Source organism: Lutra lutra, chromosome Y (genome assembly GCF_902655055.1).
Source record: "Lutra lutra chromosome Y, mLutLut1.2, whole genome shotgun sequence".
NCBI classification, from domain to species: Eukaryota; Metazoa; Chordata; class Mammalia; order Carnivora; family Mustelidae; genus Lutra; species Lutra lutra.
The window spans coordinates 1,529,067-1,546,628 of record NC_062297.1 but is presented as its reverse complement, the minus strand read 5'-3'; the positions used below and the strand labels follow the sequence as shown (position 1 = coordinate 1,546,628).

The following is a 17,562-nucleotide window of genomic DNA, read 5'->3' as shown; positions in this document are numbered from 1 at the left end:
CTCTATGGAGAAATTCGAAAAGAAAGGACAGTAAGTTGTCCTCACAGCAAGGGATTCAGTCAATATGGATAGAAGTCAGATGTCTGAAATAGAATTTGAAACCATAAGCATAGTCACTGGGCTTGCAAAAAAATAAGAAAACAACTAACTAATTAACTAAATCAACAAAAGACCCTACAAAACCCCTCATTCTAGAGACCAAAACACTCCACTGTAGTTTGGCCAGAATGGAACATGCTCGATCTGAGAGGCAAGACCAAGTGGAGATGATCAAACTAAGGACAGGCAAAGAAGCTTGTATCAGTATTGTAGAAGAGAAAATATGGGAGAATAGGAAACTGCAAAGAGCAACAGAACTCTACTAGATCATAAAAGTTGTCTTAGGGAATTTGCTCATCACTTTAAGGAAATGAAGATTCCTATTGTAGGAGATCCCGAAGAAGATGAGCATGGAAAGAGTACAGAAGAGTTATTGGAAGAAGTGATAGCTGAGAATTTCCCTAATACCGGGAAAAACACGAGCACTGGAGTCGATGAAGCACAGACAATGCCCCTTCAGTCCACAAAAATAGGGCAGTCTTACAACCAATCAGACAGAAACTTACCAGTGACAGGGAGAAAGAGAACAGACTGCAGAAAGAAAGCAGCTGGGGAGAACAGGTCCTGCACTAACAAAGTAGACACAGAATGCTTACAGCAGACCTGTACACAGACACCTGGTAGGCTGGGAAAGGACTGATATTTTATATTCAGTGTTCTAAATGGGAAACTTCTCTACCAAGGACCCTTGATCCAGCAAAACTGTCATTCTGAAGAGGTCCAGAATTGCCAATACAAAGGAATTTGGGAACACTAAGGCAGCTCTGCAAGAAATAGTAAAGGGGACCCATGGAGAGCAAGAAGACACCAAAAGTTCCAAAGTCCAGAAAGCAATAGAGACAATCTACAGACACCAAGACCTTATAGGTTATATATACAATAGCACTGAAATCATGTCTGGTCATCATTACTCTAAATGTAAATGGACAGAACGCTCCAGTCAAGAGAAAGGCACACCACACCAAATCACACCAAATGGCAATGCAACAAGACCCATGGATAGCTGTCATGCAAAAGCCTCACGTCAGGCCCCAAGAACCTCCTCATGGACAGAGACAGGGTGGAGAAGCATTTGTCAGGCCAATAAACATCTAAAGGAAGGTAGAGTAGCCACACCTCTCTGAGACCAAAGAGATGTTGAGCCTCAGTCCATGAGAAGACATGAAGAAGGACACTATATCCTATGAATGGGGCCTACCCAATAAGAAGGTCTAACAAGTGTACATATTCATGCTCCTGTGATGATGGGTGCAGCCATGTAGAACAAGCAATTAATTACCACCTTAAAGCTACCCATTCATGACAAGCCAATAATCCTAGTAGGAGATGTGAACAACCCACTCCTAGCCAAGGGCAGATCGTCGAAGGAGAAAATGAACAAGGAAACAAGGAAACATGCTGGACCAGGTGACCTTCACACATCTATTCAGGGCATTTCTGACTAAAGCAGCAGAAAACGCTTTCAGTTCCAGTTCCAGACAAGCCAGTGGCTCAGCTGGTCAAGTGCCTGACTCAATTTTGGCTCAGGCCTTGATTACAAGGTCATGAGATGGAGCCCCTCATTGGGCTCTAAGTTCAGCAGGTGTCTGCTTGAGATTCTCTGTTCTTGCTCTGCCCCTCCCCCTGCTCACCCATACTCTCTTTCTCTCTCTTGCTCTCTCTCAAATAAATAAATCTAAAAAAACAAACAAAAGAACAAAACAAAACAGAACAAAAAACCAGTGGGTCAAAGAAAAAAATAAATCACAAGTGAAATTAGGAAAAGACCTTGAGTAAAATGAAAATGAATATAAGAAAGCAAAATTACAAAAGCAGTTAAAACAGTTCTCAGAGGGAAATTAGAAACACATATCAAAGGAGAAATTTTGAAAAAGTAATCATTTAAACCCTAAATGCAGGAAGTGTAAGAATTTTTTCTTTTTTTTTTTTTTAAGGATTTTTATTTATTTATTTGACAGAGAGAGAGATCACAAGTAGGCAGAGAGAGAGAGAGAAGCAGGTCCCCCACTGAGCAAAGAGCCCGATGCGGGGCTCGATCCCAGGACACTGAGATCATGACCTGAGCCGAAGCCAGCGGCTTAATCCACTGAGCCACCCAGGTGCCCCAAGAATTTTTTTTTTCTTAAAGACTATTTATAGTACACCTGGGTGGTTCAGTCAGTTAATCCGATTCCTTTGGCTCAGATCAGGATCTCAGGGTCCTGGGATCAAGCCTTGCATCATGTTCCCTGCTCACCAAGGATCCCACTCTCCCTCTGCCTGCCACTTCCCCTGCTTGTGCAACCCTTTCTGTCAAATAAAGTCTTTAACAAAAAAATAAAGATTTTATTGGAGAGAGAGCAGAGGGGAAGGGAGAAACAGAGGAGAGTGAGAAGCAGGCTTCCCGCTGAGCAGGAAGCCCGACTCAGAAATAGATCCCAAGACCCTGGGATCATGACCTGAGCTGAAGGCAGATGCTTAAACAACTGAGCCATTCAGGTGCCCCTAGAGCAATCTTTCCTAAACTGTTTAAACTGTAAAGTACTACAAAAAGTAGAGCAAGAAAACTCTATGCAAGAAAGAAAAAAAAAATTACTGCATAGACAAATGTAATAGAGAACAGAAAGAGAATTAACAAACCAAAAGTTCATGCTTTGACAAAACTGGTAAAATATTAGCTAGACTAAAAAAAAAAAAAAAAAAAAAAAGTCAGTCAGAAAACTACCTAGAAAAAAAAGTCAAATTACTTAAATCAACATGAAGGTAGGGATATTACTACTAAACCTATATAAGAAAAAAAAAGTTAACACCATGGATAATTAAAAACCAGCAATCTACATAAGTAGACAAAATGAACACATCTTTAGAAATGCACAAAATATTAAGTCATGAAGAGTATCTTCATACCTATAACAAGTATAAAATAGTTAATTCATCACACACACAAATTCCACCAAAAAAGCTCAGAACAAGAAGAATTTGGGGCAGCTGGGTAGCTCAGTGGGTTAAGCTTCTGCCTTCGGCTCAGGTAATGATCTCAGGGTCCTGGGATTAGGCCCACATCAGGCTATTTTGTGGGGAATCTGTTTCTCCCTCTGCTCCTCCCTTTCTTTGTTCTCTCTCAAATAAAATCTTTAAAAAAAAAAATAAAAAGGCTTCATTAGTGAAATTTAACATTAAGGAAGAATTAATACCAACCACTGAAGTCTTCTGGAAACAGTACTTCCTCTTTTATGAAGCAGCATTATCTGATATCAAAGCCAGAGAAAGACATTACAGACTAATTACAAAAAATTAGACTATATTCCTGATGAATGTTGATACAATATCCTTAATATTAGCAAACCTAATGAAGTAGCATACTGAAAGGACTATAAAGGATGATGTATAATTGTCCTTGTAATATACCAAATTAACAGGATAAAGGACAAAGTATCATTATCATCTCAACTGATTCAGAAAAACACCAGACATAATTCAGTACCCTTTTATGCTCAAAACAACAAACCAGGAATACATGAATTACCTCACCATAATAAAGAATATATATAAAAAGTTCATTGCTAACTTCGTACTTAATGGGGAAACTTGAAAACTAAGGTCAGGATCAAATAGAGATTGCGGTGAATAAGCCAATCACACACAAAACCAAATACTGTACAAATCTAGCTCTGAGATAAAGTGAAGTCCTCTTCTACAAAAAGTAGAGAGGTGGTTATCAGGGAACTGGTGGGAGTGAGGAAAGGGGAGTGGTTTAATGAGTACATATCTTTAGAATTTGCAAGATGAAACAATTGTGGAGATCTGTTTTACAACAGTATGAATATATATATATGTATATATACATATATATATATATATTTTTTAAGATTTTATTTATTTATTTATTTGACAGATATCACAAGGAAGCTGAGAGGCAGGCAGAGAGAGAGGAGGAAGCAGGCTCCCTGCTTAGCAGAGAGCCCGATGCGGGGTTGATCCCAGGAACCTGGGATCATGACCTGTGCCGAAGGCAGAGGCTTAACCAACTGAGCCACCCAGGAGCCCCAATAGTATGAATATATTTAACCTAGTATATTTTACACTTAAAAGTGGTTAAGATAAGTTTTTTTTAACTTTTAAGATTTTTATTTGACAGACAAAATATCACAAGTAGGCAGAGAGGCAGGCAAAGAGAGAGGGAGAAGCAGGCTCCCTGCCAAGTACCGAGCTCGAAGCAGGGCTCGATCCCAGCATCCCAAGATCATGACTGTAGTCAAAGGCAGAGGCCCAACCCACTGAGCCACCCAAGCACCTGAGTTTTGTTTTATTTTTTACTATGACACAACAACACATTGTTGAGTCCAATGCAATTTTGATATAATAGGTATAGAGTGCACCCAACGTTTTGCATTTATAACCAATTTCCAAGTAACGTTGATGATGGCAGCCCTGGTTAAAGTTCAAAAGCCAATGCTCTGAAATATTACACCCTTAAGATACTGACTGATTATGCTTTTCCTTATACAAACCCTAGAATACGTGGGAAATAGAGGAAATTATAAAATTGTGATTCCAAAGAATAGGGCAATAAATTATTGGACTAGCTGGGGGCACAGGTCTGGTTAGCTGTTTTTGCTGTGTTAGCATAGCTATTTAGTTGCTGTGGTCTTGTCTTAGTTATAACTCTGGCCAGTGACATTTATATTCCCTTTAATAGTTAACTCCGATTTTTACTTTTTGAACTATCAAGCAAACACATATTTCTCTCTTAAAGGACTGAAGAAACTTTAAAATCAAAGATATTCTGGAAACTAACAAGTAATTGTTGCACAACATTGTCAGTGTACTAAAGACAACTAACTGTACACTTTAACACAGCTTTAACATGTTCTGTGCATTTTATGTCAATAAAAACTGTTTTATGTCACAAAAAAATGTGATCTTTTTAAAAAATTTCTACTGTAGACTGAATGTTTAGTCCCCCCTAAAATTCTTATGTTGAAATGTAATCCCAATGTGATGGTATTAGGAGGGGAGGCCTCTGAGACAAAAGAGATCTTGAAGAAATCTTTTGCTCCTTCTACCATAAAAATGAAGAAACACAGCCATCTCTCAATTAGGAAATGGACCATCACCAGACACTGAATCTGTCTGCGTCCTGATTTTGTTCCAGCCTCCAGAGCTCTAAGAAATAAATTTCTATTATTCATAAGCCACCCAGTCTGTGATATTTTATTACAGCAGTGCCAAGTAACTCATAACTTTTATACAGCTTCAGATTTTTACTATGACAATAACCCAACTAAAAAATGTGTCAGTGTCCACTACAGCCCTCCAAACTAGGCACAAAAAACAAATGTACATGGGGCGCCTGGGTGGCTCAGTGGATTAAGCTGCTGCCTTCAGCTCAGGTCATGATCTCAGGGTCCTGGGATTGAGTCCCGCATCAGGCGCTCTGCTCTGCTCAGCAGGGTGCCTGCTTCTCTCTCTCTCTCTCTCTCTGCCTGCCTCTCCATCTACTTGTGATCTCTCTCTGTCAAATAAATAAATAAAATCTTAAAAAAACAAAAACAAAAACAAATATACAGCAGATGTTTTTCTGTGGATATAATAGTAATAATCTTCACTAACTGCTATAAGTTATACTAAAATGAACTTTAAATGCTCTAAACATCACTTCATGTATGGATTTTCTAAGACCTCGAGAAATGAAGATGGTAAAATAATAAAATTTTTTATGGAAGTAAAAGAAAAAAAAATGAGTTTCATCAATATATACTGATCAAAAAACTCACCAACTTGCTCTTTACAATTCTAAAATACTACTTGTAAACTCATAGGTTTAACATCTGCATCCAAGTCACAAAATCAAATGCAATTGTGCATTTTGCATTCCATTTTAAGAATTGCAGAACTGAAAATAGTACAGCTTTGTTTATTAAATTTAACAAAACTGCATTTTTATGAAAAAGTGTTTACCTTAATACTAATATCAAATAGACTAAACACCAATTAACAAGAAAATATTGATTTTTATTTTTGCATGTTATTCTCAAGTACACATTTACAATAGTGTCACACCTTCCTATATGAATTTCTTATCAAGTATTTTAAGTTTTTTACAATGTGTACAGAGGAAGAGATATATAATATTTAATAGGCTATTTCAACAAAACAATAACTTAAATTCTTGTAAAAATCTGTACCTCTTTAAAACATTAAACTGAAACATCCAAACTTATTAGCTTTGCTAATCAAATTTTTTTAAAGAACCAAAACAGCTTGCAACTAATATCAGTATATAGCAGTAAGTACAATTTCATATTTTCTTTATAAAAACAAATGTTTTATCATATTCACTTGACCAAATCCTAGTAATTACCTTTTAAAGGTTTCAACATTGTGCTTAAAAAACAAAACAATTGTGTAAGACTCCAGACTATGAGAGAAATACAAAGTATTTAAGTGTTCTGTTCTTTATCTTTCAGTTTCTTTTTAAATATAATTAAATAGCTATTTATCTGGATTAATTTTAAAGAATGTTTTAAAATTCTTCAATGTAAAATTTTATTTAAACATTTCCTTTTGTATTACTCCAAGGAAAAACCAAATGGAAGAAAAACTGAAAAAATTATCACACACAAAAAAGAGTTTTAAGAACAGGACAATGGATACTAAAAATGGGTAAAACATATATGGGAGTAAAAAAGGCTTAAGAGGTTCCAAATCCATCCTGTTGCTTGGCTGGCATTAGATTTAAGTTCTTATGTGCCTAAAGCACTTGATATAAAAAGATTAAATTAATCCAAACTTCAAAACTCCCAATATTTAGATTCCTAACCCTATAAATACAACTTCTGAATATGAATATTAGTGGCACAGAGAAAAGGCAGAAGACAAAAACTTTATAGTAAGAGTAGAAGGCAGCACCACAATGAAGTTGCAAGGGAGCTAGCTATCAAGTGGGAAGAGAAAATTCTATTCTTGAATAATGTGCCAGTATGTATGTGCCAATACCCAGTTTAAGTAAACAAAAAGTGTTTCCTATATTTTTGAAAATTCATATAACACAAACCAAATTCTAATTAACTGTTTAAATTCATTTTATATCTATTATGACTCACTCACTGCTTAAAATATGCCAACTCTGGGAAAAAAAAAAAATCAAAGACTTGGTAATATTCCAAATGAAGTCTCACGTTTTCATAATGTACTTTAAACATATCTTCTAATCAAAGCTAACTTAAATGTTTAATCTTCTTCAAATCTGCTAAGAAATTAAAAAATGGGCTGAACTTGCCAATTTTAATTAGCACCCATCCTCTGCAGCCATTTGTTTTTTTAATCCAAATCTTTACTTTGTGAGAAGACATTTCCTTTTCATGCTTCGCAGTGACTACTGATAGATTTATGGTTAGATATTCACTAGCTTTTCCAAAAAATTTAAGGTATGAAGCTAAAATTTTATATAAAAATATTCTATCTAGAAATACCTTGTCTTTTCCAACTCCTAAAGATATTTAAGGAAAATATCTTCGCTCTTTAAAAATACACTATCCTTATATTCTAATTTTCCCCTCACGTTTAACTTAATCCTTATGAATACTAAGTTTGCAAAATGTTCTTTCATATATCTCTGGATCTTTCATTTTGTTGTACAGTTAATACTTTTCATTATAGACTTAAATTTGGGATTGTGTGTGTAAATATGTAAAACAAGTAACACACAGGCACCTATAAAACCTGGGGTAGACTTACAGATCCAGTTGCAAAGCAGCCTATGAGCCACCATTTAACTCTAATATTCCAAAACTCAATTCACAGTTAAGTCTCATCTGTAGAACGCAAGTATTCCTAAACAAAACTACATGGACAGAAAAACAACAAACAGGAATAAGCAAAACCTTTCAGTAACTTTCTAAAAGTGTGTTATGCTGACAAAAGATGTACTACACGGAAAGTCATAATAAAGCTTATTTTGTCTGTTGAATAAAATGAAAATTAAACAGAACAGCAATGTTCTGCATTTAGCAATACTAGAGACTCAAATGGAAAAAAGTGTCATTGTCACACAGTCTGAAAATATTAAGGAAGATAAGAAAATTACTTTCATATAATGATTAGACCCAACAGTAAAATCTGTTTACCATTAGCAGATGTTCCTATTTAATATGAAAGATTTATGAGGGAAAAATGACTCAAAGTAAATACTTTTAGAGTTACCAATCCTATGTTGTTTCTTTTTTATCTTTAAGTGGTCTTAGAAGTACCATCAATGTATATAAAGTGAATACTTAAATAAATAGTAAAACTTCTAAGACTGAAAAATTCAGTACAGAATCAGGGATTCCTTTTTAAAAGCAATTTGACTGTCGCTACTTTTTGCCACTGAACAAACTGAATAGGATCCAGAACACTCTATTAAGTAAAATGTAAAGAAAAGTTGACTAGAAGCAGTAATTCTATTTGTACACAGCATAAATCGATATACAGTATTGCATGTGAATGAGCCTGGCTTTAAAATGAAATTCCTGCTTCAAGGCCAACATCTCCACAAATGTCCGTAGTGGCATCATTAGGGCAGGCCCACTTCTTTATGATGTCGCATTATGTGCTGGTTCTTTTCGGAAGGTCTGCGGAAGCCTTTCTTGCAGTACTCGCACCGGTGAGGATAGTCTTTCGTGTGGATGGAGATGACGTGCCGTTTAAAGCCTGAGGCGTCTGTAGTGCTATACTCACAGTACTCACACTGGTACACTTTCCTGCCACTGTGTGTCTTCATATGCTTTTTAAGCTCATTCTGTTGCCGAAATCCCTTTCTACATCTCTTACACCTAAATGGAAGATCTTTTGTGTGAACTGAGAGAATATGGCGACTTAGGACAAATGGATCTGCAATCTTAAAGTCACAATGTCTACACTGGTGCATTTTTTTACCCTTGTGGGCAGCCACGTGTTTCTTGAGTTCAGAAGGCCTGTGAAAGCCTTTATCACACATGTCACACTTATGGGGGTAGTCCTTCGTGTGAACCGAAATTATGTGTCGTTTCAAATCACTTGAGTTCGAGCTTTTGTGGTCACAGTGCAAACACTGGTGTGTTTTGCTTTCTTGGTGGATAAGAGCATGTTGCTGCACCTCTTTGGTATCTGAGAAAGTCAGAAGGCAGATGTCACACTTGAATGGCATCTCTTTACTATGCTTCGTTTTTACATGTGTTTTCAAGTTAGAAGAGTCTGCGGACCTATACTCACAGTACTGGCACTGGTACGGCTTCTCCCCGGTATGGATGCGCATGTGCTTTTTGAGCTCTGACGGGTGACGGAAACCTTTCCCACACTCCACACAAATATGAGGAAAGTTCTTGCTGTGGACCGCCAAAAGGTGGCGATTCAACAACCCTTGTTCAGCTGTCTCATATTCACAGAATTTACACTTGTGCATTTTGTTGGCTCCTTTCTCCTTATGCACCATTTTGTGAGTAAACAAAGCCCCAGCATGAGAGAAATGCTTCCCACACTCATCACATTCGATGGCCTTCTCTGCCTTGCTGGTCAGCTTGTGGCTCTCCAGGTGGTTGTGTAAACTTATCTTCTTGTTGGTAGTGTACTCACAGTCAGTACAGCGGTACTTTTTCTTGGTAAGGTGTTCAGGATGGTTTTTCAAGTGCCTTTTCAAAAAACCTCTCGACTTAAATTTTTTCCCACAAATCATGCAAGGATAGACAGTCAAGGGATGTCCATCAGGGCCAATAATTATTGCTACAAAAGGAAAAGAAAAGACCATGAGTGATCGAGCCAAGTTCCATTCTGTTTTCTTCAACCACTTAAAAGTGAATGTTCTGAATATTATCAGACAAATACTCCTCAAGTTAACATTCTTTTCACTGTTCTTCAACGAAAGAGATAATAGCAAAACCCAGTGATGAACAGAATCTTGTCCAGAAACTTCATTCAATGTAACCACCCATAACACTCCCAATCTAAAACGAACAGACGGGAGTGCCTGGGTAGCTCAGTCATTAAGCCTCTGACTTTGGCTTCCGTCATGATTCCAGGGTCCTGGGAGAAGAGTCCTGCATTGGGCTCCCTGCTCACCAGGAAGCCTGCTTTTCCCTTTCCCACTCCCCCTGCTTGTGATTCCTCTGTCACTGTGTCTCTCTCTGTCAAATAAATAAATAAATAGACATTTAAAGCCACATGTATTTGGATATCTATAAAACATGATTCATAAAAACAAAGTTCACCTTTCAGTTTTATTACTACAAGCCAAATTTATGGTAACTTAAAGTTTAACCACTTACTAAAAAACTGTAATATGCAAAATAGTATACAAGATTATACTGGAAAGGAATTATTCAATGGACAACAGAAGTATTTGTCTTGCTCCTCAGTAAATGCCTGCTTCATGCTGACAAAATATTTAAATTTGTTCATTAGAGTTAAATAATGTAATTTTAGCAATTTTATTTCCACTAAAATATCCTCAGATTTTACTGTCCTAAATGTCTGACTCAAAACCTATTTCTTTTTATTCCAGGAAATCATTCATGAATATTACTGAATTCTTAAAATTATTTTTCACTTCAATACACAAAAGCTACATATGATCTAGCAGCTAAATTGCTATCATTAATACCTCTATGGGTACATACTGGTTTAATCTCAGAGCCTGCAGAGCACACTGCACTGTGGAACTTGTGCATCCTTACCTGTTTGGTACTGCCTGGAATCGGGTCTTCTCCTTTTCTTTGGTTTTTGTTTAGCCAGTCTGCTGAACCCAGCAGACTCATCTATGTGCAAGAGGGCACTTGCAGTGCCATTCCGGTTTTCAATGCCATCAGAATTATTACCTAACAACATGTATTAAGAAACAAAATTACACAGTGTTCTTTATAAAGAATTACGGATTCTTTATTAAGTAGAACAACAAAATGCCACGATACTCATGAATGACAAATTCCCCATCCAGGTAATGAGCTTTAAGGGTAAATTTATGTACCAGACAACAGAAAAAGCCCAGCTTCCAAATTTAACAGCATTTTGCACCACAAAGTCCCACGATGACACTCAAATGGTAAAGTCATGATCCAGATATATTCAAGATAAAAAATTTCTATTTATCTCTTCCATAATATAGGCAAAGAAAATTCCTATTAAAATTAAGGCAAAAGGCAGACTATAAATAATCATCCTTTACATCTTTACATCACTATACTGGTACTTCCTATGTCTGAAATCTGAAGCTATAGAAATCATTTTTAATAATGAATTCTTGTTCCAGAACCATGCAATCCTTTGAGCCACTATGTATGTGACTTACCATAAGCCGCTGCCCATGCTATTGGCATGAAGGTTTTAATTTCATTGTCGTCCATTTGTTGTTCATGCACAGCAGCTGCTGCAGCTGCTGCCACTGCAGCATCCTCCTCTCCTACTATAACTTCCATATAAACTTCATCAGCAATTTCAGCAACATCTAATTAGAAAATCAGTAGAATTCTTTAAGACCAGGTTTACAAAGACCAGACAGAAAAAATGCTTGCATGAATTCAGACAAAGAAACAGAAATTTCAAATGTTACATACCTATTAAATTATTTTCACACAGTAAATACTCCATATATATTTGTTGAGTGAACCATTCCTTTCTTGACTTTCACCACTGTTTTTAAAGTAACATCCTAAGCATACTTTAAGAGTCACTAATGTTCCTCTTCGGTATATGACAGTACAATAGTATCTACAATAGTACTGTTTACTTTCTTCAATTAGTTGCATTTAAAAAAATTAACTGTATACAGAAACAGAATTTTCTCCCACAAAAAGGGCACCTACTTAAATCTTCATCTTCTTGCTGAGAGTCGTTGACAGTCATATAAACCATCTTTTCTCTTGGTACTCGAATACTGCTATTCTGGTCAAGTAATTCAACTCCATGGTCATTCTCAGGCTCACTCTCCACAATGTCTACAGTGCCACCTATCAGGGAAGATGACAGCTCCAAGAATTTATCTGAAAACATCATTTCCACCTGTCTCACTTATTATATTTAATATACTTTTATACTGCTACATGGAAATCCTTGTTTAAAAGTCATCTTCAGTGACTCCTGGGTGGCTCAGTCAGTTAAGCATCTGCCTTCAGCTCAGGTCATGATCCCAAGGTACTGGGATCAAGTACTGCCTTGGGCTCCCTGCTCAGTGGGAAGCATGCCTCTCCCTCTGCCCTTCCCTACCCCACCCTCCAGCCCGCTTGTGCTTGCTCTCTCAAATAAAATCTTCAAAAAAAATTTTTTTAAGTTATCTTCAGAAAATATTTCAAATGTTCTCAATCTAAACCACCCAAAAGAAATCAGGTTCAAGTGGCTGATCAGGATGAATAATATCCTGAAGCTTTCCTCTTACCTAAGTCATCCTCTCCAGGGTCAGCTTTAAAAATATACACCTTGATTACTTCAGGGCAAGTGCCATCCACCTTACAAGGATCTATTTCTGACTCTGTGTTCATGGTCATTCCAGAGGAGCCACCGTGTTCTATTTTGCCAGCATCATCCACTGAAAAGCGAAGAAATACATCATAAATAACAGTAACAGAAACTTAAATAAAATACTACCTTTTTTAAAGTGTTTTACAAATACAATCTCTAATTTGACTCATATAAAATTGAATGATTTCATATCTTAAAAAGTAGCAAATTCAACAAATACGTTTTGCAAATATTCTAAAAGTGGGATGAGATATTCAGGTAAAAAATATTTTACTTAAAGCAAATTCATGGTAGCCTTAAAAACTAACAAAAGTAATGAGATTATATTCTATATCTTTGCATATACTATTAACCATAAGATGAAAGGATTATTATATTGTTAAAGATCTTGGGAAGAATGTCCTACAATAAAATAACCAAATCCTGGTCTTAATACATTTTCTTAGCACTGTCTTGTTAGTGTTTTGACCATTATGTGGTCTTATCTGTCTCTTAGTAGAATTTTTTTTTTTAATCAAAATACAATTTTCAGAAACATATACTGCAATGGTCAATGTAAATTCTACTATCAAAATATTTAAAGTTAAAGCTGCACACAAACACAAACATGGTATATACTTGAATGAGGCACACACTTGAGTTCATAAAACTGAGTCTGGGTCATTGCTGGCAAATGCAGCAAATGTATACTTAAATATACAGTATTCTCAAATAACTTAATGAACGTAGCCTTTATTATGTTTTTGACAAAAAAAAAAAAAAAGATACCAATATAGACACACATGGCTCATGACAGTGGAGATTCAGGGGATACAGAACAAACATTTCATAATTTTTTTTTAAACATTTCATGATTTAATCTTTATAAAAGAGGCTAATGAAATACAGTATTATGCTTAGTATTGGGAAACCAAAAAATAATGTCCCAAAGAAGCAGACTTGGATTGGAATAAATACCAAAAGCATAATTCCTATGAAATGTAATCTTTTATCCACTGCTACCCACAATGGCCATCCAATGATATCTCTGGCACAGATGAAAGTGAGGAAAAGACTAATGAATGAAAACTTGGCCAATATGATCTAACTTCTCACAAAGTTGGATTTATTGATGTTGAATATATTAGAGAAAAAGCGCAGAAATATTCTCTCTGCTCCAGATAAAATTGGCTTGGCTGCTGTAACTGAAGACAAAGCAGAGAAGAAACCAAAGCCCAGAAAAAAAAAAATTTGTCTTCCATTCACCTAGCAAAACTTCTCATTTCCCTTTTAGTTACCTTTCTGGTGTTCCCCTGCTAGATGTGATAAAAATACATGAATTTTATCTTTATGGTTGGACATTAATGTTTTACTCAATTCAGCAATGCATCATAGAGTAATTAGACTGTGGGCTAGGTAAGTACTGGAAGTAAAAATATGAAAAAGTTATGGACTCAAAGTTTATAATCTAACAGGTGTAGGGGTAACAGAAACGGGTGATGAGTATCAAGGACTCAATGTATGTAAGTTTTGAATCACCACACTGTACATCTGAAACTAATATTATACTGTGTTACCTAACGGGAATTTAAATAAAAACTTTTAAAAAACCTTAAAAAAAGATAAAGTGATAAAATAAGGGGTGCCTCAGTGGCTCAGTATGTTAAAGCCTCTGCCTTTGGCTCAGGTCATGATCCCAGGGTCTTTGGATCAAGCCCCACATTGGGCTCTCGGCTCAGCTGCGAGCCTGCTTCCCGCCCCTTCTCTCTGCCTGCCTCTCTGCCTACTTGTGATCTCTGTCAAATAAATAAATAAAATCTTTACCAAAAAAAAAAAAAAGTGCACTAATAAGATAGCTAGCATTTATTAATATACACACTGCAAAATACTTATACTAAGTCGTAAAGGAGGTGTTAAAAACATCACTAACATTTTAAAATAGAGCAAACTGCAGTTTAGAAAAGTTGAACGTTTAGGGTAAGATACCACAACAAGTAAATCCAGTGATTCTAGTCAGAATTCAAAAGAAATCCATGAGTCATAAAGTAACCTTAATGAATATCTGAAGTTTTCAGAATGTATTCAATGATATTTCTTAGAGGCAATTTTTATTTTTGTAAAAGTCAATATATGATATAATAGCTAGATGGTTTCTATTAGTATCTATAAACATGACTCAAGCACAATTCATCTAAGGTTGTGGTGATAGTTATGATCACTTAAATTTTACATGAAAAATTCTTTTTTTTTTTAAAGTAAATTCTATGCAGTGGGTTTAAACCAACTACCCTAAGACCAAGGATCATATACTCTACTAAGACTAAGCCAGCTAGGCAGACCTATCTGTAATTCTTAACAGTGACTTATAAAGATAGAAGTTAGATTTTGACATCTTTGAAAGAGTTCTATAAATTCCCCATCAAATTTTTTAAAAGATTCAAAAATTCCATTTGCCTAGTCAAAATTCTTTCACAGAATAACAAAGAATATTCTTACATAGAATATTAAGATGAATTTAGTCTTTCAAAAGCCAACACTGAAAAGTAAAAATACACCAACACTTAATCTTAGTTTCTTACTTAGAAATCAAGACCACCCCATGTCAATATATCATGTGCACAAAAATGCTTTCAAACAGCATCCTAAAATCTTACAAATATAGAAAATCCTAAGACAAGTACAAAGTGAAGGAGGAACATCTGCAGTGGCTCGTACTAACCTGGAAGTCACTCATACTCTTGGTTAAAATATTTTAGTGAATACTATATAGAGTCAAACTCAAGTAGGTTGAGGATTCTATGGAACATGGATGTTAATATCTTTACAAAGTTTAATGCAGGCATGCCTGCATGGCTCATTCAGTTAAGAATCTACCTTCAGAGGTGCCTGGGTGCCTCAGTGGGTTGGGCCTCTGCCTCTGGCTCAGGTCATGATCTTGGGGTCCTAGGATCAAGCCCTGTGTCAGGCTCTCTGCTCAGCAGGGAGCCTGCTAACCTCTCTCTCTCTGCCTGCCTCTCTGCCTACTTGCGATCTCTGTCTGTCAAATAAATAAATAAAATCTTAAAAAAAAAAAAAAAAAAAAAAAAAAAAAGAAAACAGAATCTACCTTCAGTTCAGGTCATGATCCCAGGGTCCTGAGATCTAGCGCCATGTTGGTCTCCCTGCTCACTGGGAAGCCTGCTTCACCCTCTCCCTCTGCCTTTGCTCCCCCTGCATGTGCTCTATCGAATAAATAATTAGTATCTTTAAAAAAATCCTTTAAGAAGTTTACTGCAAAAAAAGGAGAACAAAGGAGTAGTCAGAATGGATTGCAGGATCAAAGAGGTAACTCCATCAATGATAAAAATACTTAAGTATGCTCATAATCTGGGAAATAAAGAAAGTAAGAGGCCGGAGGTCAGGGACATGGTAAATTATAGAATCAAGATCTTAGAGGGAAAGGGAGAAGACAAAACAAGAAGCAAAGATGAAGAAAGTTTCCTTAAAAACTAAAGAAGAAAAATACTCTTCCTTTTGAGACTCAAGGGCAAATCAACAGACCTAATAGTTACCTTGTTAGGGAAAAGAGGGTAGAACTGGAGGTTATTCCAGTAAAACATTCTGACTGGTATCTTCAGTCATATACAAAGTGAAGGAGGCAAGGATATTTACCTATGTTTTATATAGTTTGTTGGTAAAACAACTATCATGTCCTTAATTCTGACCTTATGTTCACTTAGTCTTGTTTTCAAAGCTAAATACATGTTTTCTGACCTATCCAGCAGACTGAGCTAAGTCATTTTCCTAAAGGTAGCAAACAGGTAGGATTAGAGGACAAAGATCTCAGCATTCAGGCAAGAGAGTTCTGAATAAATCTAAAACTTCTTTAAAGTTTTAAACTCCTTTAAACTCCTCATCTTTGAGTTTGAGACTACAGTTAAGCCGGCCTCTTTTGGAAACTTTATAATAGTGACTCTAAGTAGGTACTGAAAAATCTTAGTATCTTGTGTTTACAAGGTCACACAAGATGCTCATAGAAATGTTAGTTTGTGGGTAATCATAAAAAAAAAAACTCCTGAAGACCTCACTACCTAATGATGATGGAACTTGGAAAATGTTACATATTTTCCTACAGCTTATAAAAGATGTTTCTTGTGCTCCTGAATAATAAAAAGTTATGTTAGAAAAACACATTCACATGTCAGGTCTACCTGAGAACAGCAAAGTTAATCCTTTTCTAGAGAAAATTAGAATTCACCTTGAAAATTTCACCTTGGAAAGGTATCCCACTAATTAAACTACTAAAATTATCTCAATGAAATATTATAAAAGCAACTTAAAAAAAAAAACACCCAAATCTTAAATGTCGTTTTACCATGTAAATCTCACTATGGCTTTAAAACTGCCATTAAAAATTAAAGTCTGAAGCACCTGGGGGGCTCAGTTAATTAAGCGGCTGCCTTCAGCTCAGATCATGATCTCAGGGTCCTGGGATTAAGCCCCTCATAGTGCTCCCTGCTCAGCAGAGAGCCTCTTCTCTCTCTCCCTCTGCATGCTGCTCTGCTTACTTGTGCGCTCTGTCAAAGAGATAAATAAAATCTTACCAAAAAGAAGAAATTAAAGTCTAGGGGTGCCTGGGTGGCTCAATCATTAAGTATCTGCCTTGGCTTGGGCCATGATCCTGGCGTCCTGGGATCAAGCCTCACCACCGGGCTCCTTGCTCAGCAGGAAGCCTGCTTCTCCCTCTCTTACCCAACCTGCTTGTGCTCCCTCTCTCACTGTGTCTCTATCAAACAAATAAAATCTTTTAAAATAATAATAATAATAATAATAATAAAAATAAATAAATAAAATTAAAATTAAAGTCTAAAAATAAACAAATTCTGGATAATAAATATCTTGAGACATCAGGAAGTGATTTCTACACAATTGCCTTTTTAAAAAATGTAGTATCTTCAGGCTCCCTGCTCAGTGTCAAGGCTGCTTCTCCTCCTCATTCTGCCTATTGCTCTCCCTGCTTGTGCTCTCTCCGGCAAAAAAATAAATAAAATCTTAAAA

At 36.2% G+C, this 17,562-nt stretch overlaps 1 protein-coding gene across 11 annotated transcripts in view; it reads right to left on the bottom strand.

Annotated features, from left to right (window-relative positions):
• Positions 1–6,070: 6,070 nt before the first annotated feature.
• Positions 6,071–17,562, bottom strand: part of LOC125092602 (zinc finger X-chromosomal protein-like) — a 62,689-nt gene continuing 51,197 nt past the window's right edge. For all 11 annotated transcript variants that reach the window (XM_047716986.1, XM_047716982.1, XM_047716988.1 and 8 more), the window contains 5 exons: positions 12,464–12,613; positions 11,895–12,038; positions 11,381–11,536; positions 10,770–10,910; positions 6,071–9,819 (listed from right to left, as the gene is read on the bottom strand). In XM_047716986.1, the coding sequence (XP_047572942.1) occupies positions 8,636–9,819; positions 10,770–10,910; positions 11,381–11,536; positions 11,895–12,038; positions 12,464–12,613 (1,775 nt within the window). In that variant the 3' untranslated portion in view covers positions 6,071–8,635. The remainder of the gene's footprint in view (positions 9,820–10,769; positions 10,911–11,380; positions 11,537–11,894; positions 12,039–12,463; positions 12,614–17,562) is intronic.